Raw genomic sequence first — 23,276 nt, forward strand, 5'->3', positions numbered from 1 at the left:
ATCCCAGAGACAAATACGTCATGGACTTTTACTTAATCGACAACAACAATTTTTATCTTACATTGACATATATTCAAAATACGGAAACTTAGTAGAAGTAAACAGTCGTGATTGCACAGTGGACGGCGCTATATTTAGTACCTTCAAATTATAAACCAAACAATTGTCATACTGTGACAAGCTCGGGACCCTCAGGCTGTTAAATGATGAAGAATTTTGAATAAAGAATAAAAGTAGATAGTAAAATACTTATTTTTTTATAAGAAAAACATAATCAATTTATTTTAACTAAATTTTACTGAACAAAAAATGGTAATGAAACATAAAAATGGAATAATATGAAGTAAAACAAGTAAGAAAGCTCTAGTCGAGACAGCTCGACTACGAGATCCCCTGAACCCTACAAGCAACTGATATTTCAATAATAATTAGCAAACAAACAACGCAAACGCATACAAACAAACACGCATACAAACAAACACACGCATATACACACACTCACATATACAGGCGATTGCGCTTGGGTTGCGCTGCAGTGTTGGCAATATAATGACAACTTATTTGTTGAATAATTTAAGTTCTAGACGTACGATCGTAATGAATCTTTCAGAACGTAATCATAATGTTAAAATGTATGTGTATACCGAATCACAAGTCTCTAGTATTTGATATACGACTTTTACAAAGATGATGGTGAGGGGGTGGATTTAAGGGTGGGGGGTAAATTTTAACAAAAACCGAAATTGTATAAAATACATTTTAATATACATTTTAAATTTGAAGACTCTAGCTTTAAAGATGTAGGAAATATAATTTTTTAAGTGATCTTCGATAAGGTTTTTTATCGATAAAAAAGTATCGGAATGAGTTATCGTTTTTTAGTGATAAACTCGATATGCGCGTGATATATACGGACATTTTAAAAAAAAAGTTGAAGTCTCTAGCTCTTATATCTTCTGAAATCGACGCGTTCATACATACGGACGGACGGACGGACGGACTGACGGACGGACGGGCGGACGGACAGACAGACGGACAGGGCCAAATCGACTCAGCTTGTCGCCCCGATCAAGAATATATATACTTTGTGGGGTCTGCCACGCCTCCTTCTGCCTGTTACATACTTTTAAGAAAACCATTAAACCCTGATTTCCCATTTTCAATGGGTTCAGGGTATAAAAATTAATTAAGTAATTCAAAAACGGATTTTAACAGAAGAGATTTATTTTTATTTTGAAGCTTTCTTTGTCCACTTACAAAAGGATCCGAGCTTAATAACAATCTATTAAATAAATCTGTATTTGTTGCTATACGAGAGATCTTTCTGTGGTGGTTGAGTCGGTACATTTTTATGTCCTTATTCCTTGATTCATCAGCTTCTTCGGAGAGCTCTCCAATAGACACTAATGCATGTGCAATGACATCAGGTGCATGAATTAATATTTTGTGGACTGACGGGGGGAGGTAATACCAACTATATTTTTGTATCAGTTCTCTTGCTGTATCCAACGCAAATTTTCTAAATTTGTCCACATTTAGAGAATATCCTGAGGACAAGGCTTGCAATAATGTAGCACAGTTTTCAATTAGACATTTATCAATGCCTGTTATTTCGGCAGACAAAAAAGCATTATTAAACAAGTAAGAAAACTCTAGTCGAGAGCGCTCGACTAGATACTACCCTGAACCAAACTAATAGAAAAGCACATTTAGTATGGTTCAAATTTCAATTTCGATGTATTTAAAAATATAAATTAAATAGAAAACTCATTTGATTAAATAAATAAAAATTTTGAAACAATTAAAAAAAATAATTCCGACACGCTCCGGGTTTGAGCCCGAGACCTTGTGATCAAGCGCCGCGCTTTCTACCTTGACGCCACCCTTTTGTTTTAATTTTCAATGTCAAAACTGAAATAGATTTGTGGCTACGCCACACACTAAACACTATTTGTATTTAATGTATTCAGAATAAGCATATATTTTATTGTCGCTTTGGCGTGGGTAATTTATATGTACCTCTTTTTATAGAGAAGGGAAAACTCTCGATCATTACTATCGATAAAGACTATCGTTAAACTAACTATAACATAGGCTGTGGTTTGAACCGCCACAGCTACTCCCCTCCTCAGTAATGTGTTGAAGTTATTTATGAGATTTAACACATTGATTTTTTGAATATGTTCGAAGAGGTTTAACTGGCATGTCAGGGTCTATGATGCAAAATGCTGGTTTGAGTCTGCTCGACCGATATATTATGTGTAGTTCCGTTAACGTTAATAGCGAAAAGCCGATCATTGATCCGTTCCTTTATTTCATGTGGGCCTGTGTAAGGAGGCTCAAGCGGTTGTCTGACGTGGTCGCTTCGTAGAAATACATGGCTGCATGAATATAAGTTTTTGTGTATAAAGGCTGATTTGTTCGTATGATGTATTACAGGTGACGGTCGAACTTGTCGAATATAGTCACGGAATTTGTTTATAAATTGTGTTGGATCATCTGGTTCATCATTGTGGGTGAAAAATTCTCCCGGAAGGCGTAAATCCGTGCCATATAGCATAGCAGCAGCAATTAATATCTTCTTTAAAACAAGTGCGGAGTCCCAAGAGTACAGTTGGTAAGATTTCTAACCAAGGAGTTCGTCGATTGCACATCAAAGCTGCTTTAAGTGAGCGATGCCAGCGTTCTATCATTCCGTTGGATGCGGGATGATATGGAGATGTGCGAATTCGTTGTGCTCCTATCATGTTTGTCAGCGATAGAAATAGGGATGATTCGAACTGTGTTCCTTGGTCAGTTGATATTGTTTTTGGGGCCCCGAACCGGGCAATCCATGATCTGAAAAATGCTGTTGCGACTGTGTCAGCAGTCATGTCTTTGATTGGAGCTATTTCTGGCCAACGAGTGAATCTGTCGATCATGGTGAGGCAGTATTTGTACCCTTTATATTCCGGAACTACGATGATGTCGATGTGAACGTGCTCAAATCGTTTGTCCACTTGCCGGAAGTGTTCCGGTACGAGTTGATTGTGTCGTTGGATTTTTGATCGTTGGCAGTCATTTCATTTATTTACCCATTGATTGATATCACGCCGCATTGATGGCCAGACATATTTTTTTGAAATTTATTTAATGCTTGCTCTTTTACCAGGATGCGAAAGGAGATGAATAGATGAAAAAATTTGTTTGCGGAGTGACTTTGGTATGTACGGTCGAGTTTCCGATGTTTGAATATCGCAGTAAACTTCTAAGTCTGTTGGGAATTTTACTTTTTGTAATTTTAGTGTTGTACTCCCTTGGAGTAGCTGTTCTAATTCATTGTCATTTTGTTGCAGTTCTTGGATTAAACGAAGAGGTACAGTTTCTGGCATATTTATTTGATTGATGCGTGACAAAGTATCTGCCACAATATTGTTCGAGCCAGATACGTGTACAATGTTGGTGGTAAATTGTGCAATATAATTAAGATGACGTATTTGCATTGGAGATGCTTTGTCTAACTTTTGCTGGAAAGCGTAAATTAAGGGTTTGTGATCAGTTTGTATTACGAAATCCCGACCCTCTAGTATGTGTTTGAAATGTTTAATGGACAAATAAATTGCCAGAAGTTCTTTGTCATACGCACTGTATTTTTGTTGAGCATTTTTTAGTTTGGTTGAAAAAAAAACCAATTGAATTCATTTGATTGTTTACAATCTGTTGAAGATGTGCTCCTACGGCAATGTCTGATGCATCTGTAGATAATACAAAGGGACAACCTGGCGCAATGAAGTTCAAAAGCGTGCTGGAGACAAGAGTTGACTTGCAAGTTGAAAAAGCTTTTTCTAGTTCTGGTGTCCATTTAACGGGTGTACGATCATTCTTCTTTGATTCTTTGCATTGCCCTGTAAGAAGTGCTTGTGAATCTGAGGCAGATGGTATGAATTTCCGAAAATAGTTCAGTGCGCCAAGAAATCGGCGTAACTCCATTATGTTGTTGGGTTTCGGGTAATTTTGTATGGCTTCTACTCTGTCTTTAGGTGGTGTCATGCCATTAACAGTGATGTTGTAGCCCAAAAATGTGAGTTCTTCTTTGCCAAATTCACATTTAGATGCGTTAGTCGACAAGTTGAATTTTTTAAGTTTTTCAAGTACTGATTGAAGATGAATTTCGTGTTCCTTGAGACTGGATGAGAATACAAGGATATCGTCGATATAACAAAAAACGTGGTCATCATCTCGGAAAATGGAATCCATATGTCGTTGGAAGGTTTGAGTTGCGTTTTTTAGGCCGAAAGGCATTACCGTAAACTCGAACAATCCAATGGGTGTGTTTACAGCAGTTTTTTGAATATCTGATGGATTCATTGGGATGTTGTAGTATGCTTTGTTAAGATCAATTTTTGAGAAAATTGTCTTACCGTGTAGCCTGTCGCTGATATCGTCGATGAATGGAATCGGATAACGATCTGGTTGAGTACGAGCATTTAATTTTCTGTAATCACCGCAGGCCCGCCACCGGTCTTTTTTTTTGACGAAATGGATAGGGCTGGACCATGGGCTGCTTGATGGACGAATAATGCCAAATTGTAGAAGTTCCTTCAATTCTGATTTTATGACTTCTAATTTTTCTCCAGTGTATCGACGTTTAGGTTCAGCTACAGGTTGCCCAGTGGTGATAATGTGATGAGAAATTTCACCTGACTCTGGTCGTTTGTAGGTGCTGATGTTCATTAAATTTACATATTTATTGATAATATGGTAAAATTTAGACGAAGGGTCGATCGTGAGGACATTTTGTTGGTAATTTCTACGAGCTTCTCCATTGATTTGCTGTTGAGCGAGTGGATCGATGAGTCGTTTTGTTTTTAAATCCACTGTCAATCCAAAATGAGCCAAAAAGTCAGCGCCTATGATTGCTGATTTAACGTTGGCTATGATGAACTTCCATTGGAAAGATCGACGTAGGCCCAGATGAACTTCAAGCTGTCTGGTACCGTATGTGTGAATGATCGTGTTGTTCGCTGCGAAGAGATTGAGATCGTTTGTAGTTGAGTTTTGGTTGTTTGTAGCAAACTTTTTGGGTAAGACTGAAACGATAGAACCGGAGTCGATTAAAAATGTTGTTCGATTCTTAGAATCAAAAATGTGCAGTCTTTTTTCAGCATACGAAACGCATGATTGGCTGCCGTCAGCTGCACTTAGTGGCGACAGCTGATTTAGTTTTCCGGTTGTTGATTAGTTGTGCATTCGAACTCGCACGGCTGTACACATCTCTTTGCTGCTCGTCCGAAACGGATGTGACATGTGCAAACTTTTTGCTGGTAGGTATGGGTTGAAGATGCGGATTGGTTGTAGTTATTGTTATTCCGTCTGTGGTTGTTGCTTGAGGGTGATGATAGAGCTTGGTTTAACTGTTGGGCTATTGTTTTAATAGACGTCTCTAAGGCACTCATCCTGGTTTCGATAGAATTTGGCTTCGTGCTTTGGATAGCTTCACAATAGTTTGTTGTGGGCATATTGTCAAATATACGATCTGCAATTTCAGCCAAACTTTCTATATCCTCAGCATTGCGTGTGCACAGGATGGTTCGAATGCTGCTTGGAAGGCGTTGCATCCACAGTGTCACAATTCCCTCGCACGATAACGAATCGTCAGCCAAGTCGCGCATTTCCCGAAGTAGTTGACTCGGTTTTTTGTCAGACAATTCAATTTCTGTTAAAAGTTTGACTAGCTTCTTTTCACGGGACACACCAAATCTTGAGATGAGTTCTTTTTTGAGTTTGTCGTACTTTCCAGATTCTGGTGGTTTCTTTGCGATGTCGGAAATCTGGCGTAGAGTGTCTGCATCCAATGAAGTTATTATAGTGAAAAACTTGGCTTGATCCGATTTGATGTTATGTATATGCAGCAATGCATCAATCTGTGTGAACCACAATTCTGGATCTGTGGCCATGAATTGTGGGAAGCGAATTGTGTGAATGGCGTTCACAGCATGTGAAGTAGTTGTTACATGCGTTTCTCCGCTGTCGTTTTCAACTTGATCGTGCATGACGCCGTTTGCTGAGGCTTCTTGGGCGGCTGTGTCTGTATTGGTGGCAGCAGCAGCCGATGTTGAGGCTTTTTCGTCACGAGTTACAACCATTTTGTGAAAATTAAAGTTCTTTATAAATCGGGGTCACCATATGTGGCTACGCCACATTTAAAACACTATTTGTATTTAATGTATTCAGAATAAGCATATATTTTATTGTCGCTTTGGCGTGGGTAATTTATATGTACCTCTTTTTATAGAGAAGGGAAAACTCTCGATCATTACTATCGATAAAGACTATCGTTAAACTAACTATAACATAGGCTGTGGTTTGAACCGCCACAGATTCACTGCTACAGCGCCATCTACCAAATCTAAGTCAAACTAACTGCTGATGTGACTTTAAGAATGTGCAAGAACAACCAAACTAATAAAAATGTTAAAATTTCAATTTCGATATTTGAAAAAATATAAGAGAAATTTAATCCCAAATATATACAAGTTTTGAAGCAATTAAAAGAAAACTACAATACGCCCAGCAGGATTTGAACCGGAGACCTCGCGATCGAGCGCCGCGCCCTCTACCATGACGCCACTCCTCTGTTATTATTTGCAATGTCAAAACTGAAATAGATTCAGTGATGCAACGCCATCTAGCAGAACTAAACGAAACTAACTGCTGATGTGATTCTAAGAATTTGCTAGAAGATGTTTAAATGTATGTGTGCACACGTATTGGAAAACTGCTGTTGCTGCAGCACGTGCGTTTGTTAATTGGCCAAACATTTTGTTATTTTTTTACGTCGATTGACTAAACCGAATTTAATGAAACCTTCAGCATATGATCTACATATTCTATTGAATATTTGGCATTTAAAAAAAAACATGTCAAATCATTCACAATTAGCTATACTAGAATCTGACCTTCACTGGGGATTCTGGTGAATTTGGAGCCGGTATCCAAAATATAACAAAAACCGAAATTGTATAAAATGCATTGGAATATACTTTTAAAATTTGGAGACTATAGCTCTAAAAGTGTAGGAGTTATAAATTTATAACCTATTGCGCTTGGGTTGCGCTGCAGTGTTGGCAATATTATGAGAACTTATTTGTTGAATAATTTAATTTCTAGACGTACGATCGTAATGAAACTTACAGAACGTAATCATGATGTTTAAATGTATGTGCATACCGAAGCACAAGTCTCTAGTATTTGATATACGACTTTTAGAAAGATGAGGGTGAGAGGGTGGATTTAGGGGTGGGGGGTAAGTTTTAACAAAAACCGAAATTGTATAAAATGAATCTTTATATACATTTTAAATTTGGAGACTCTAGCTTGAAAGATGTAGGAGATATAATTATTTAAGTGATCTTCGATAAGGTTTTTTATCGATAAAAAACTATCGGAATGAGTTTTTTTTTTTTTTTTTTAGTGAAAAACTCGATATGCGCGCTGTTTTTACGGACATTTAAAAAAAAAAGTTGAAGTCTCTAGCTCTTATATCTTCTGAAATCGACGCGTTCAAACATACGGACGGACGGACGGACGGACGGACGGACGGACAGACAGACGGACAGGGCTAAATCGACTCAGCTCGTCGCCCTGATCAAGAATATATATACTTTGTGGGGTCTGCCACGCCTCCTTCTGCCTGTTACATACATTTTAACAAAACCATTATACCCTGATTTCCCATTTTCAATGGGTTCAGGGTATAAAAACGTTCTAGCCGTATTTCCGTCATTGGTAGATCCACTACCGCCAGTTTTGGGTTTATCGACAATCAGCCCCAATTTTTCTCTAAATTCCTCTTGAATCTTTTTTTTTTTCGTTTTTGATTTCTAATCTGTATGAAGGGTGAAGAAAGTATTCAAAAAATCGAGTATATGCGTCGAGAGGAGATAATCCAAATTCAAAGTGTTCTCTTTCAATTTTTTTTTTGCAAACATTTTTCAATATCGTTCATATCCGTGGGCTTTGCGCCGCAAATATAGCATTTTGCCGAGGAGGTTTGCGTTAACGCATTGCATACTTTGCCATCAACCATTGTGAGTTGCAAGATATGCTTAACATGTATTGTTCGATTAGATGATGTTTCAATCTTAGTTGGGATCAGCTTTTTAATTTTCGTTTTAAAATTTTTTTCTTTATTAACAGTCATTTCAATAGATTCTTTTTTAAATTGAAATCTGATAGGACGACAGTAACGGGTTGACGATGGTGTTGGGTTTTTCCAAATTATTATGTTTTCCGGATCATTTGGTGACTTTGTGATAAGTTGAAGCGGAACATAGGACGTGACAAACAAGTTACTTTCATCAAAATTATTATTTTCAACTTTCTGCTTGTACTCGATATGCCCTGAGCTACCATCAAAGCCCAATTTACCAATTAGGGTAAAACAATTTGATGCCTCATCTATTTGATTTATTACCTCATTTTGTAACTGAAGAATCCTCGAAGCGGTATGGTCCAACAAGTTTTGGAGCTCAACTTCAGCCTGAGTTTCGCTAATAGTCATTGCTTCGGGATAACTATTTTTTTTTCTTCACAACAGTATCGTAGCATGGTAGAAAATTAGCATCCACTTTACTGTTCACGAAGCTTCTAAGTAATAAATATTGATGCTTCGTCAAACCCGCTTCTGTTATAAGAAATACAACTTCACAGGCCTTTGCTGGACAAATCGACGAATTCGGATGACTAAAAGCCGAACGCAAATCATCAGCAGCGGACACATCGAGGTCTGCTAATTCTGCTATCCGTCGACGCTTGGTTCTTTCTGAGCACTCCACAAAACTTAATTTAGGACGTTCTCGATGTGGATTTAATGTAGAGGATGAAGTCTTTTTATTTAGTGGTACACATTCATACTGCGCAAACCAATCCGAATTTTTTTGACCACTTTAGACTTAGTTCTGTTGCTCTTCTTCCACATTTCTCCAATTTTTTTAAATTTATAGTCAAGTAGTTTCTTAACATCATTGTCCATATTCTCATAATCATCGGATTCAAATTTATAGTTTAGGTTATCACATACTTGTTTTGCTTTATCAGCAAATGAACCCCTTTCCAAGCACCACATATCAAAAATATATGCGTGGAATTTGCCTATTTATATAAAAAAAACCTTTGATGATGTTAAACATTCGAAATTAAAATCGGAAGCCAAAACACAAAGACAACATAAACGTAACCTAAATGCATGACGGCACAAAAAACGCATGTTAGAAGAAAAACGAAAAACAGAAAGGGAGGCGGAAGGTGGCAGCTGGAATAAAGAATAGAAACTTAAAAAACATTAATAAATATAAAACAAAAAAGTTCATTTGAGGGCGCGACGGGGATCACAACTTTTTCTCCAACTGAAGTCAGTGCACAGAGAAAACTACAACATTAAACAGGCCATAGCGAACAATGTATTACTATGACAATAATACAACATATTATTATACAAAATTCACTTTTTTATATAGTCTTAACCTTTTCTTTCAATATGCAACATAATTTATTCCAATTAAACACGATTTAATATTAAAATATAATTTTTTTGGCAAGAGATAGCTTTTTAGCTTTGTTCACTGCGCACGCCACGTGTTTTTATGTCTCTCTTTTGTTGCTATTCGTAGCGCGTGCGAATGGGATAGTGCAAAAATGAACTTACAGTGGAATTAATTGTTCTTTTAAGAAATAAGAAAAAATTCATAAAGTTAAAAATTAAAAAAAAAAAAAAAAATTTAATTTGGCCTATGAAATCGTCCACTGTGGATTGGCTCGAAACTAAAAGAGCAATCATAAAAATTTTCAATGACATGGGAAAACCCATCGAAATCAAAGCAGACAAATATTCAGCATTTATATGCGCAGCTCTCCAACCTTGGTTACAATCCGAAAAAGTAAATATCGATATCACTACTAGCAAAAACGGTATTTCAGACATAGAAAGATTTCACCGAACAATCAACGAAAAACTTAGAATTATTAATACAGAATCCGACATAGAAAACAAACAGACGAAATTCGAAACCATTCTATACATTTAAAACCATATGACAAAGCACTTGACAACGAACAGAACCCCAGCAGACACGCAGGTACACCTGAATATGACACACAAGCAAACAAGATAAATCAAATCAAAAATCTCAACAAAAACCGAATCGACTTCGAAATAGACACAGACTACAAACACGCCCCTCTAGTTAAAACCAAAACAACGACACCATTCAAGAAAACAGGACAAATAACACAAACTGACGAAAAACATTACATAGAAACTAATAGAGGACGACAAACCACACATTACAAATCGAAATTCAAAAGAAAAAAGAAGACTAACGAAAGTAAATACGACACCTAATTTCAGAAATCACCATATTACTACTATCACTTTTATCAATGGCATCTCCCGCCCTCAATCAAAGTATCGAAATCAACCCAATAGAAGCACCGAACGGCTACTTAGTTTTCAAAACAGGAACAATGGACTTGCCATCTTACTACAAATACCATTACTTAACAGTGAGATTAACAAAAATACAAAATACGTATAACAACCTACTTAAAGAGACAGAATCGTTTAAAGACATTACGCATATAAAATACTTAATAGACAAATTAAATCACCAAATGAATGGCATACAAATTATTAAAAGAAATAAAAGAGGTTTAATAAACGCAATAGGAACAGGAAGCAAATATCTTTTTGGCACCTTAGACCAAACCGACAAAGAAGAATTAGAGCAAAAAATTAACAATTTAACACAAAACAATGACTTAAGCTACTTAATAGACGCAGTAAATAAAAACATAGAATTGCTCAATAATTTAACCACCTCTCAAGAAGCAGACAAGAAACTAGATTATCTCATATTCAATATAGAACACTTCACAGAATACATAGAAGATATTGAATTAGGCATGCAACTAACAAGACTAGGCATTTTCAACCCCAAACTTTTACAGCATCAGCATATGTTAAATATAAATTCTGAAAAAATTCTAAACATAAAGACTTCTACTTGGTTTAAATCAGACACAAACGAAATATTCATAATTTCGCATGTACCGAAAAAAATAAGCAAAACACCACTTTATAAGATTTTACCTTACCCAGATAATCAAAATAATACATTAATAGAAAATACGTTTGAGACTTACTACATCTTAAATAATAAAGCATATATAAGAACCACAAAGAAACAAGAAACAAACGAATGTATAAGCAGTATAATAACTCAAAGATCAGCAGAATGCAAATATACCAAAACATACCAAAATCAAAAACATACCAAATCAATTATATAGAACCAAACATTATTGTAACTTGGAACTACCCAAAAACTAAAATCATTCAAAACTGTAATAAAAATAATATTAATATTCAGGGTAATAACATAATTAAAATATATGACTGTAGCCTTCAAATAAATAACATCTCGATTGTAAACACGTTTTCAGACTACACACAAACAAACAATATCACAAAAACAGAACCAATATCATTACTACATACAAAGCAAAAAGTTTTAGAAAATACTAAATATAATAAGACATTCAATATTATAACCACTACAACTTTTATAATTACTATTATAAGTCTAATATTATTTGTAATCATTAAATTTAAGACAATATCTAAGAAAATTATCATAAGACATGAAACAGTCATAACATCAAGTAATTCAACACCAGAAGAGCAACCACTCCCCGAAACTCATTCACCATTAGAAACCATACCACAACTGTACCCTACATTTTCCGCCTGAGGACAGGCTAATCTCTTTAGGATGGGGAAGTAATATATCCATCAGCACTCACCCACACTTAAACACAACACCAAAGCCACGATCGAGTAATATATCCATCAGCACTCACCCACACTTAAACACAACACCAAAGCCACGATCGCCCTAGCAACTACTCATAAACAAATCGGCCACTTATAAACAAATCACCCAAGCGTCCGCTTAGAAACAATCATCCGATCATCCACTCATATAAACCCTTTCTCGTGGGAACTGCATATTCAGCATATTTGTCAGCGATCAGGCCACTCACTTCACCAAAATCACGCCACCATCGATACACATTTCTAGCTATATAAGACAAACAAATTTTCAATCAGGAGTTCAGTTTCAATTCCGCTCTAAGACCACCCTTACATCGCTTAAGAATAATTGTACTCCGTTATAAGTTGTATTTAAGAAATAAATTTTTTTTATTGAAACTATAACGTCGGTCTTATTATTATATATATGTGAAGATGGGTGTGCATATATGTGCGAAGAGGTGAGCGGATGGAAATATTCGATCGTAGATGTTCACATATATGCGATCTTGGGTGTGCATATATGTGTGCATAAATAAAATGCGAGAAGAATTGGATATAAACACATGAGCATTGGTGTATATGAGTATGCGGGTGTAGGCGCATGCATATGCACAAACAAAAGTGGACATATATTTACGCAGACTGGTGTGCGTTGGATTAACCGTTCGGCCATAGAGCGGCTTAACGGCGCGAGGGCCACAAAACCTGGTGGGACGAGTGCAGCGGCTACCAAGGGAGGGTCGATTTTAGCCGCTTGTCCGTTACATGGTTTCGTGATACCCTACATAGGGCATATCCGACGTGTTGGCGTGAAAATGCGTTTCGTTGAGACTTGTCCGTTTTGGCGGCGTGAGGCTCACTGTGCAGCTCGACTACTCTAGTTTATTCGCCCGTAAAATAAAATAAAGAAAAATAAAATAAAATAAAACAAGTAAGAAAGCTCTAGTCGAGACTGCTCGACTACGAGATCCCCTGAACCCTTCGAGCAACTGATATTTCAATAATAATTCGCACATACACACGCACACACACACACACACGCATATACAGGCGATTGCGCTTATGAGAACTTATTTGTGGAATAATTTAATTTCTAGACGTACGATCGTAATGAAACTTGTAGAACGTAATCATGATGTTTAAATGTATGTGTATACCGAAGCACAAGTTTTTAGTATTTGATATACGACTTTTACAAAGATGATGGTGAGGGGGTGGATTTAAGGGTGGGGGTAAATTTTAACAAAAACCGAAATTGTATAAAATGAATCTTAATATACATTTTAAATTTGGACACTCTAGCTATAATGATGTGGGAGATTTTTATCGATAAAAAAATATCGCAATGATTTATCGTTTTTTAGTGATAAACTCGATATGCGCGCGATATATACGGACATTTTAAAAAAAGTTGAAGTCTCTAGCTCTTATATCTTCTGAGATCGACGCGTTCAAACATACGGACAGACGGACGGACGGACGGACAGACAGACAGACGGACAGGGCTAAATCGACTCAGCTCGTCGCCCTGATCAGGAGAATATATTCCTGGTGGGGTCTGCCACGCCTCCTTCTGCCTGTTACATACATTTCAACAAAACCATTATACCCTGATTTCCCATTTTCAATGGGATAAAATAAATAAAATAAAATAATAATAAATAAAATAAAATAGAATAAAAGAAGATAAAATAAAACCAATTAGAAAGGATATACGGCAGACAAACAAGGCGGAGCGAATCGGAATAAAGCAGGGTGAAGTGGGGTGTGAGAGAGAGTAACGTGAAGGGGAATAACACAAGTAGAAAATGAAGAAGGGTAAGATCCGACGATGAAGATGGAGTAAAGTAACGAAGGAAATTAAGTAAAAGTAACGAAAGAACGAAATCAAGAAAAGTAAAACTAAGGTGATGAAGATGAGATAAAGCAAATTAAACTAACGGAAGATAAATTAAAAGCGTATAAAGAGAACCGGAAAGGAACTAAATAGTCTAAGAGCGAACAAAGAAAATTTAATTGAAAGCGAATAAAGGGATGCGACGAGAAGATGAAATAAAGTCAGTTACACGAACATAAATAAATTGAAGGCGAATACAAGGAACAGAAAAGATATAAGTTAATAAAAATAAAAAAAAATAATAAAATATTGTAATAATAATAATGATAAAATAAAACAAAACAAAAAAAGGGAAGAAAAAAAAAGAAAAGTAAATAGAACAAGAGGAAATAAAAAGAATACAGTAAAACTAGAATAAGGAACCAAAGGGTAGGTTAAGAGGAAATGAGATGAAATAGAATAAGATAATAATAATAAGACTGTAAACGCAAGCAAGGTCGTATAAAGGAAAAAAATAAGTAAATAAAAATAAAAATAAATAAACAGATAAGCAGAATAACGGTAGCGGAATAAGAGTTGAATAAACCGAGAGGAATAAATAAACATTTGAAATGGAAGACGCCGAATATCATAACCCGGGATTGAGCGTCGGGTGGATCTACCAGCGGTGTAAGGAAGAGTTAATCACAATAGCACGAGATTTCAGCCTGGGTGGTGAGGGCCGAGTAGAGGATCTGAGGAAAAGACTCTACATTCATAAAAAGCAACAACTACTTGGCGGAGGCTAAAGTGAGATTGGTCGAGATCGAGCGTTTCGCGAAGGGTTCCGCGTTCACCCTGGGAGGCAATGTGCCAAGCATGGGCAGCCGAGCTTACCAGAAATCTGAGCCGGACTTACGAAAAGTTCAGGAGCAGGGTCCTGTTCAGACAGAGTCCCTGAAACTGAGGGTGCCCATGGTGAATAGCGTGGCGGTGCGGCGTCGTGAAGAGCGGAAGGAGTTCAGCAATACTGGAGAGGATGAGGCGCTATCGATGACTTCGAAGACTGGTCGACAAGTCCCCGCGCCCGCGATCCCGTCGGAGAGGTCCCCGCCCTGGGGGGTCGCCGAGCAAGTTCGTAAATGGGGCATGCGGTACGATGGCAGAACGGTCCCGGGAATTCTTGGATTTCTTCCTCTCCCCGCAGTATTTCGAGCCACTGGAGGATCAAAGAGAAGGAGAACGTTTCAAGGACTACCTCATCGAACTTAGGTTGTTGATGCGGCAGGCACGATATAGCTGTATCGAGCTTATGAGAACGCTGCCCCGGACTATCGGTTGTACGTGAGGCGTCACGAATTTGTCACACTGACGCAACTCACGAAGATGGCAGCCGAGTATGAAAATGTCCAAGGACAGAGGAGGCAATAGGGTAAAGAGGCTGCGGGCGGAACGAGGGCTGCATGGTCGAAGCCAATCGAAAATCGACCGAACAACCCTTTCCGCACACAGATGCCGGGATCCCAAGTTAGAGGTCAGACGGCAGTAGCAGCGGTGGCCCCCGCGGCGACATCTCAAGAGGCTGTCCACCGGATGATGGCGCAGGAGGGCGAGTCCGGAGGAGGAGCACGACGAGCGTGTTATCGGTGCGGGCAAGTAGGCCATTTCGCACGCGAATGCCAAAGCGGACAGACGGCGTCCTGCGGCCGCTGCGGAAGGAAACGGAAAGGCACGCGGGAATGCTACGAGCGCGACGACGCGGGAAACGGAATGGGGCGCCCCCCGCTGGAGCGGGGTAGACAGTAAAGATGAGGCGAAGAATCCACTTTCAGTGGAGGAGGAGAGGATCGTCGCGGCGGTGGCGATTGGGGGTCGAGCGATGACGGCCACAATCGACACCGGGGCTACACGCAGTTGCATAAGCGAAGACTGTGTTCGCCGGCAGGCGATCCGAAGCGAGATCCAGAAGATGTAGTCATGGATTAGTTTGGCCGATGGATCCACGCTGGAGATAACAAAGAGGATAAATGTGGAGGTGAGTCTTGCAGGATGGCCGTAAAAATGACCCTGCTCGTCATGCCGGCGATGCTGGACCACCTTATTCTGGGAATGGATTTCTTGTGCGCTATAGACACCACGTTGTATTGTGGCAACGTGGCGCTCACAATGAGGATGAAGGACGAGCTGAACAGAGAGGCGTCCCTGAGAGGCGGGCCAGACATATCGAAAGAGTGCGACCGGTCGGGAGGACCACAATCGCTTACTCGATCAAGGACTCGCGAACAGGAACGGAAGAGGGGCCCCGAGGCACCGTGTTGGTGTGTCAGCGGGCGAAGGACTGCCAGACGATGAGCAGGGCACATCGAGGAGTGGCGGGCCACCTGCCCAGTCGATCAAGAGAGGTCGCAAGACGCAGACGGAAGAATTCGTTAAGTGTCCTCAGCTAGCGAGGACGAAGGATCTGGGGCAAGGGCCGGAGGAGCGTCCCCCGGAAGTTAAGTTGGTGGGATTGGAGGCGGAGGACGTCGGCGAGATTCGGAGCAGTCAGTCACCGCGGAGTCCAATAGGCCAAGAAGGGGATAAGGCGAATACAGAGTCCTCCCCGGACAACACAGGGTGGCCGGAGGACCTGGAGGACGAGCTGAAGGAGTTCCTGGTAGCAGAGCTGGCGCTTTCCGAGGGACTGGACGGAGTGTCAAATATCGCCGAGCATAGCATAAGGATGCTTAGCCTCTTAAGCAAAGATACTATCCCAAGAATCCGGCTATGAGGAAAGTGATCGACGAACAGGTAGGAGTTGATTCGAGCTGGAGCCATCGAGCCTTCGCGCAGTCCGCATAGTGCGCCCATCGTATTGGTAAAGAAGAAGACCGGAGATTGGCGCATGTGTGTGGACTACCGACAGCTAAATGCGCACTCGATTCCAGACGCCTACCCCGTTCCGCGGATCAATCATATCCTCGAAAGGCTGAGACACGCATGATATATATCTACCCTGGATTTGAAGAGCGGATACTGACAGATCCCCATGGCGGCGGACAGCAGAGAGTGCACGGCGTTCACCGTCCCGGGGAGAGGATTATTCCAATGGCGAGTGATGCCCTTCGGTTTACATTGCGCAGGCGCTACGTCCCAGAGAGCGCTGGACACAGCAATAGGACCGGACATGGAGCCGCACGCGTTTGTGTATTTAGATGACATCGTAGTGATCGGCGCCACTAAAGCGCAGCACGTGGAGATCTTGAAGGAGGTCTTCCGCCGGTTGAGGAAAGCCAACCTTCGAATAAACCGGAAGAAATGCAGTTTCTTCAGAAAAAGGTTGGTCTATCTCGGATAAGTCATCAGCGAAGACGGGATATGCACGGATCCCGCAAAGGTTGAGGCGATCCGCCATTTTCCGGCAACCTCGACCCTCAAGGAGTTACGACAGTGTTTGGGAATGGCGTCGTGGTACAGGCGATTTGTGCCGAACTTTGCATCGATAGTGGAACCAATGACGAGACTTCTTAAGAAGGGCCAGAAATGGTAATGGAACGAGGACCAGGAGGAGTCATTGAAGGAACTAAAAGAGAGTCTCACGACCGCGCCAGTGTTGGCGGGTCCCGACTTTTCGGCGAGGTTCGTACTACAGACGGACGCCAGCGATTACGGCTTGGGCGCGGTGCTCACGCAAGAGGTCGAAGGCGAGGAAAAGGTGATTGCATACACTAGTCGGAAGATGTTGAAAGCGGAGCTCAATTATTCAGCCACAGAGAAGGAGTGCCTCGCGATCGTCTGGGCGATCAGGAAAATGCGGTGCTATCTCGAGGGCTATCGATTTGAGGTGGTTACAGATCACTTGGCGTTGAAGTGGCTTAACTCGATAAAGAGCCCCACGGGGAGGATCGCGAGGTGGGCACTGGAGCTACAACAATTTCAGTTCGAAATCAGCTATCGACGAGGGAAATTGAATGTTGTGGCCGACGCACTCTCTCGACAACCTGTGGAAAGCTGCCAGCGAATGATGGAGGCCAATCCCCCTTTCAAGTGGATAACAAGAATGCGTGGTAGGATCAAAGAAGATCCAGAGAAATTCAAGGATTACGTTGAGGAGAACGGACAGCTGTACCGTAACCTTGGCCACCGGACCGACGATGAGGACTATATCCCCTGGAAATTGTGCGTCCCAACTCACCAGCGGAAGAGAGTACTGCAGGAATGCCATGATGCTCCCACGGCGGGCACGGGCACGTGAGGAAAACGGTCATGAGGCTGGCGCAGCGATACTACTGGCCAGGGATGTTCCGGGAAGCGGCCAGGTATGTGAGGCGATGCGAGGAATGCCAGAAGTTTAACAGCGAGCAACACAAGCCAGCGGGTCAGATGCTGACTAGGCAAGTAGCAGAGCCCATGGCGATTCTGTGTTCATCTGTGACAATGGTGCACAGTTTACGAGCAAAGGCTTTCGGTCTTTCGTGGAATCCTTAGAGGTGCGGTTACAGTTCACTGCCCCGTACTCCCCGCAGGAAAATCCTACCGAGAGGACTAATCGCACCGTAGCCCAGTACATCGAGGGACACCAGAGTTCGTGGGATGTGTTGTTGCCGGAGATATCGCTAGCGATCAACTCTAGTGTCGCAGATTCTACCGGATTCACGCCGTCATTCTTAATGATGGGTAGAGAGCCTCGCCTCCCGTCTGCTCACTACGACGAGGTCACTCCCGAGTCGGCAACGAGGGAAGTCGACTTAACAACAAGGAAAGAAACGATGAAAGAAATCTTCGAAGTGGTCCGCAACAATCTACAAAAGGGGTCGAAGGACCAAGGCAGGTATTATAATCTGCGTCGGCGAGAATGCAGGCCCGCGCTAGGGTCGATGGTTCTGCTGCGACAGCACCAGCTGTCCAGCGCAGCAGAGGGCTTCGCGGCGAAATTGGCACCCAAGTTCGATGGCCCCTACAGGGTCGTCCGCTTCATTTTTCCCAATGTGGTCCGACTCGCTCGGGTGGGCGAACGGAAAAAGAGGGTGGCCAACCTTTCCCAGCTTAAGCCTTTCTACACCGAGGAGGAAGAGACCGGCGGTACGGCGTTGAGCAGGGAAACAGAGGAGGAGGAAGGATTCGATCGGCCCGAATCAAACATGAACACGCCGCTCGAAGAATAGAAGAAACTCGATTGCTTTAACCCCGCTATCCCCTTCTTCCCACTGCTTTGAGAGACCTCACTAATCTCATACAAACGCACTAACCGTTTTGATTAAGAAGAGATCCGAGAGAGAGCGAGTTCTGATTCCCACAGATAATCGAAATGGAAGACGAGGTAGTGACGATTAACATCGACGAGGAGTGGGAGGAGTCGCGAGCTACGCCGGTGCGCCTGGAGGACGGCAGCGGTGGGGAAGAGACACTCCCCGTGGGAAGACACTCGCCGTGGGAAGATCAGCAGCGCACCGATCGTATCCACTCCATCCACCACTCCACGATAGACGTCTCGGTGGCCTTGGAGGATATGATCATGGTGTTAAGGGGAGACTTCACGACGATGTACGTACAAGCGCCCGGAGTGCAGCGGACTCCACCGCATGTGGAGTAGCCAACTTCCCTTCCCGGCTCGCCGACCCCATCACAGCCGGAAAACCACAATGCTTTGACACCGTGGACAGCAAACGAGGGGGAAGAGGAAGATGCTGCGAAAGAGGTCCTCGACCAGCTCCCGCCACGCGAGGTAGGAAGCGGCAGCACTGTCCCTCCGCCCCTAGTCCTGCCTCGAGAGTCGCGTCGCGAGCGGAGGCCGGGGAGCCAGAGGAGCTAGGGACGAGAAGGGGCAACCGACGTGAGGACGTGGGGCCGAAGCCGACTCCGCAACGCCCGTTGAAAAGTGATGCAGTTGAGAATCGCCGCCGCGATTCCACGCGAGTCGCATTTCGCTACATTCCCGGGGCCGTGGAGAACAGGCGTCGACTGGCAGAGCCACTCTATCGGTCGGAGCGGGCGAGTGGACGGCCTTGGGCGGACCGCCGAGACCGGTATGCTAGACCCCACGCACGCCCAAACGTCGCTGGAACATCAAGCCATGGTGGTGAGGCGGGGTTTAGAAGCGAAAATCGTCGGACGGCGACTAGAAGTGAATTAAAATTGTGCGGCTAGTTTTTAAAAGAGCGGTTTGTTTTTAAACGGTAAACGGCAATTGGCAACTGGAACGAGAAGAGTTAATCCATTGGGAAAAGCGGCGAAAGCAACTACGAAAGATTGGCAGAGAATCCGACGGCGGGCGGAAGATATAACGGAGGATCTGGTTTCGTAAGAGTTACACGTGAGTGGCGATATTTGTGCTCGATATTTTGATTATAGGTATAGACAAGTTCTTAAGTTAATGAAAAAGCAAGGAGGTATTTTCGACAATCATCTAGTAATCAAATGTTATTGGCGTGTTGAATTCCAGCAAAGAGGTTCTCCTCATATACACGGAATGTTTTGGCTTAAAGATGCCCCCAAAGCTGATCTTACTGATGACGAAAGTAGGCAGAAGTCTATTCCACCCGTAATAACATTTATTAACTTATTTAGCACTACTGACGTGACTAATCTAAATATAACTAATTTGATTGGATACCAGAAGCACAATCACGGGCATTCATGTATGCGAGAAATAAAGGGAACTCGCATATGCCCTTCGGTATTCCTTATCCTCCAATGGCACAAACGGAAATTCTTTTTCCTTTGTCGGAAAGTGAACGATTCAACAGCTCGCATCACAAAAACCTTCAAACTATTAAAAGTTTCTTAAATATGTCGTTCGATAGTAAAACCTTGCTATCAATTAATTCATTTGACAATTTTATATGTCATAATAATATTAACCTCAGTTACGATGAATACTTGATGGCAATTAGGTCTGGGTTGAAAAAACCCAGTTTTTTTTTAAAACGCAATTTTGACGCAATTAAATCCTCAAATTTGCCTGATTTTTTATTTAATCATTTTTATTAATTGTTCACACAACTGCGGTCGGTTTTGTTTAAATATTCCTGTGCAAGGTTTGATCCGTGGTTTGCTGTGTTTTCTTTTAAAATTGTTTTTTAATCTTGTTGAAGTTTGGTGCAGCGTCGTATTTACATTTAGTTTGCACTTTGCTCCCTGACTTTACTCTTTACACGTTTGTTAGTGTGCGTGTGAGCTTACTTGCTCTCTCGATTTCGGTCGTCGTGCTGTGCAAATAACTCTCCGTGTTTCCTTAGTTACGCTCTGTAACGGCTGTTTTTGTTGTTGATTATCTCTCTCAACATAATCATTCGTTCTGCTCTTCAACGGCTGGTTGTTGTTGGACTCGCTTTGTCAGCATATTTTACTCTCTTTGTTTTTATTTCTGTTGCTTTTCTTTAATTTCTACTGTAATCCCAATTGCCAATATGAGCTGTTGCAAAAAATCTTGTACGTTCAGGCAGGCAGTGGACTCTGCACAAGCGCAATTTGTCAATTGCTGGTTGTGCGATAATATAATAATACAAGATTATGTCCACGGTAAAAATTGGTAGTGGGGGTGTACGCTGGTCTTGTCCGATTTGTTTAGAAAGACAGATCAACTTTTCTAAAATGTACAGCGCTGTAAGGGCTCAGTTTTTAAAACTGAAAAAGATTTCTAAGCAGTTATCCAGTGATATGGTTGCTGCTGAAGAAATACTAACCCAGTTTAATTTCGAGAGTCCTCTATCTCATTTGGAGTCTTTATCGTTGTTGGTACCTCCCTCTGTACCAACACCGTCACCTAATTCGCTTACCCCTCCCTCACCTTGCGCTTCAGTTTTGTCATCCGCTCCTAATTCGCTCGATCCTATATCACCTGTTCCTGAAGCTATTGGTTCTTCTGTTGAGGCTGCTATTGATACTCTTCTCCAATTGCTGTTCAAGCCACGAGTGTTAATAATTCAGCCACTCCCGGCATATCCTTATCAGTCGTCTCTCCTCGAAAGCAAGTTTTCTTATCTAGGCTTTCATCAGATACGACCTGTGAGGCAGTATCTGCTTTTATAGCAAGCAAGACTTCGGCAAAGGTTTTTATATCGAAGTTTAGCTTCGCAGCTCCGCGCGAAATTGCCTCTTTTAAAATAAATATGCCGATAGAACATTTTAAAACTTTATGTGATCCAAATTTCTGGCCACCTCATGTGGTAGTTCATGAATTTAGACCTAAAAATCGTAATAGATCTACTCCTACTGCTGTAAATCTACCTTCGGTGCAATCGTCATCTAACACTGTACCAAAAACTAAATTCTTTCCTATCTTCTTCTCAGCTGTCTCTGCTTTATCAAAATGTACGCGGCTTGAATTCTAAACTTAATAGTTTATTCTTACACAGTTTTAGTGTACAATATGATATTATTGCATTTACTGAAACGTGGCTAAGTAATAATATTCATAATAGTGAAATACTTTCAAATAATTTCACTATTTTTAGACTTGATCGTTCAATGCGCAGAGGGGGTGGAGTGCTAATTGCGGTTAAATCCAGTATCCTCTCTGATGTGTTTACCTTTTCGTCCCTTCATGATGCGGAGATTTTAGGGGTTAAATTAACTCTCCCATCGCGCTCACTGTTTATCACATGTTCATATATCCCTCCCTCTTCTGATTTACAAGTTTATGCTCATCACATTAATTGTATTAAAGAGGTTTATGAGCATGTGAATGATACAGACTTGCTTCTTGTGTTGGGGGATTTTAACATTCCCAACACTTCTTGGTTAGCAACTTGTAATACAAATTACTTAATTCCTTAATTGTTTAACCTGTCTCTGTTTCAGATTAACTCTATTTCTAATAACCTAAATCGCACACTTGATTTGGTGTTTACTAATCACGATTCGCTCTTAAATGTCGTGAGAACGACTCCATTCTGTATACCTGAGGATATACATCACCCCACTTTAGAAGTATTATTAGCTGTCGATAATCATCCCAATTATACTCCTTTGCCTTCTTATCCATGTCGTTGTTAGCGTAAATGCGATTTTGTTTTGCTTAATGAATTAATTAATTCAACCGACTGGTCTACTTTATATGAGTCGAATGATATTAATTTGGCAGCATCGTTTTTTTACTCTACCTTAAACTCTATTCTGGATGTTTGTGTCCCTCTCTGCCGTATTTCGCCAGTTTCAAATAAGCCACCTTGGTTTACCAAGACTCTTTTGAACTTGAGAAACATTAAAACTAAATGTTTTAAAAATTATAAAAAGTCTGGCTCAAGTGTTGATTGGTCCAAATATTCCATTGCCAAGTCAAACTTCAATCTTTTAAATTCTAGCTGTTATGAGAATAATCTTATACGTTGCAAACGTCAGTTTGCTCGTGATCCCAAGCAATTTTATTCATTTGTAAATTTGAAGCGTAAATCTTCTGGTTTGCCGTCCTCATTTGCCCTTGGTGGTGAAAAAACTTGCAATGACCAGGATTCCTCTGATCTATTTGCTGATTTTTTTCAATCAACTTATTCTTCTGCTAATCTCTACAACAACTCATATCCATATCCTCTTTCTGAATATGGGTCTATAAATATTCCCAAAGTTACTGCAGCCTCTCTGGCTGCGGCCATTAGGACGTTGAAATCATCTTTCTCTCCCGGCGCC

General features: G+C 41.1%; 1 protein-coding gene and 1 long non-coding RNA gene across 2 annotated transcripts; both read left to right on the top strand.

The window, feature by feature from the left end:
• Positions 1 to 44: 44 nt before the first annotated feature.
• Positions 45 to 11,249, top strand: LOC149090407 (uncharacterized). Its single transcript, XR_016197624.1, has 2 exons — positions 45 to 118; positions 9,809 to 11,249. It is a non-coding gene; the product is annotated as an uncharacterized LOC149090407 (long non-coding RNA).
• A 6,666-nt stretch (positions 11,250 to 17,915) lies between these two features.
• Positions 17,916 to 18,814, top strand: LOC149090408 (uncharacterized). The gene is made up of 3 exons (XM_089265237.1): positions 17,916 to 18,047; positions 18,098 to 18,476; positions 18,522 to 18,814. The coding sequence occupies exons 1-3, from the start codon at positions 17,916 to 17,918 to the stop codon at positions 18,812 to 18,814; spliced, it is 804 nt and encodes a 267-aa protein (XP_089121363.1).
• Positions 18,815 to 23,276: the final 4,462 nt, after the last annotated feature.

This window comes from Drosophila navojoa, unplaced genomic scaffold (assembly GCF_054131105.1).
Source record: "Drosophila navojoa isolate 15081-1374.11 unplaced genomic scaffold, UAZ_NAV_1.0 NAV_Backbone_217, whole genome shotgun sequence".
NCBI lineage: Eukaryota > Metazoa > Arthropoda > Insecta > Diptera > Drosophilidae > Drosophila > Drosophila navojoa.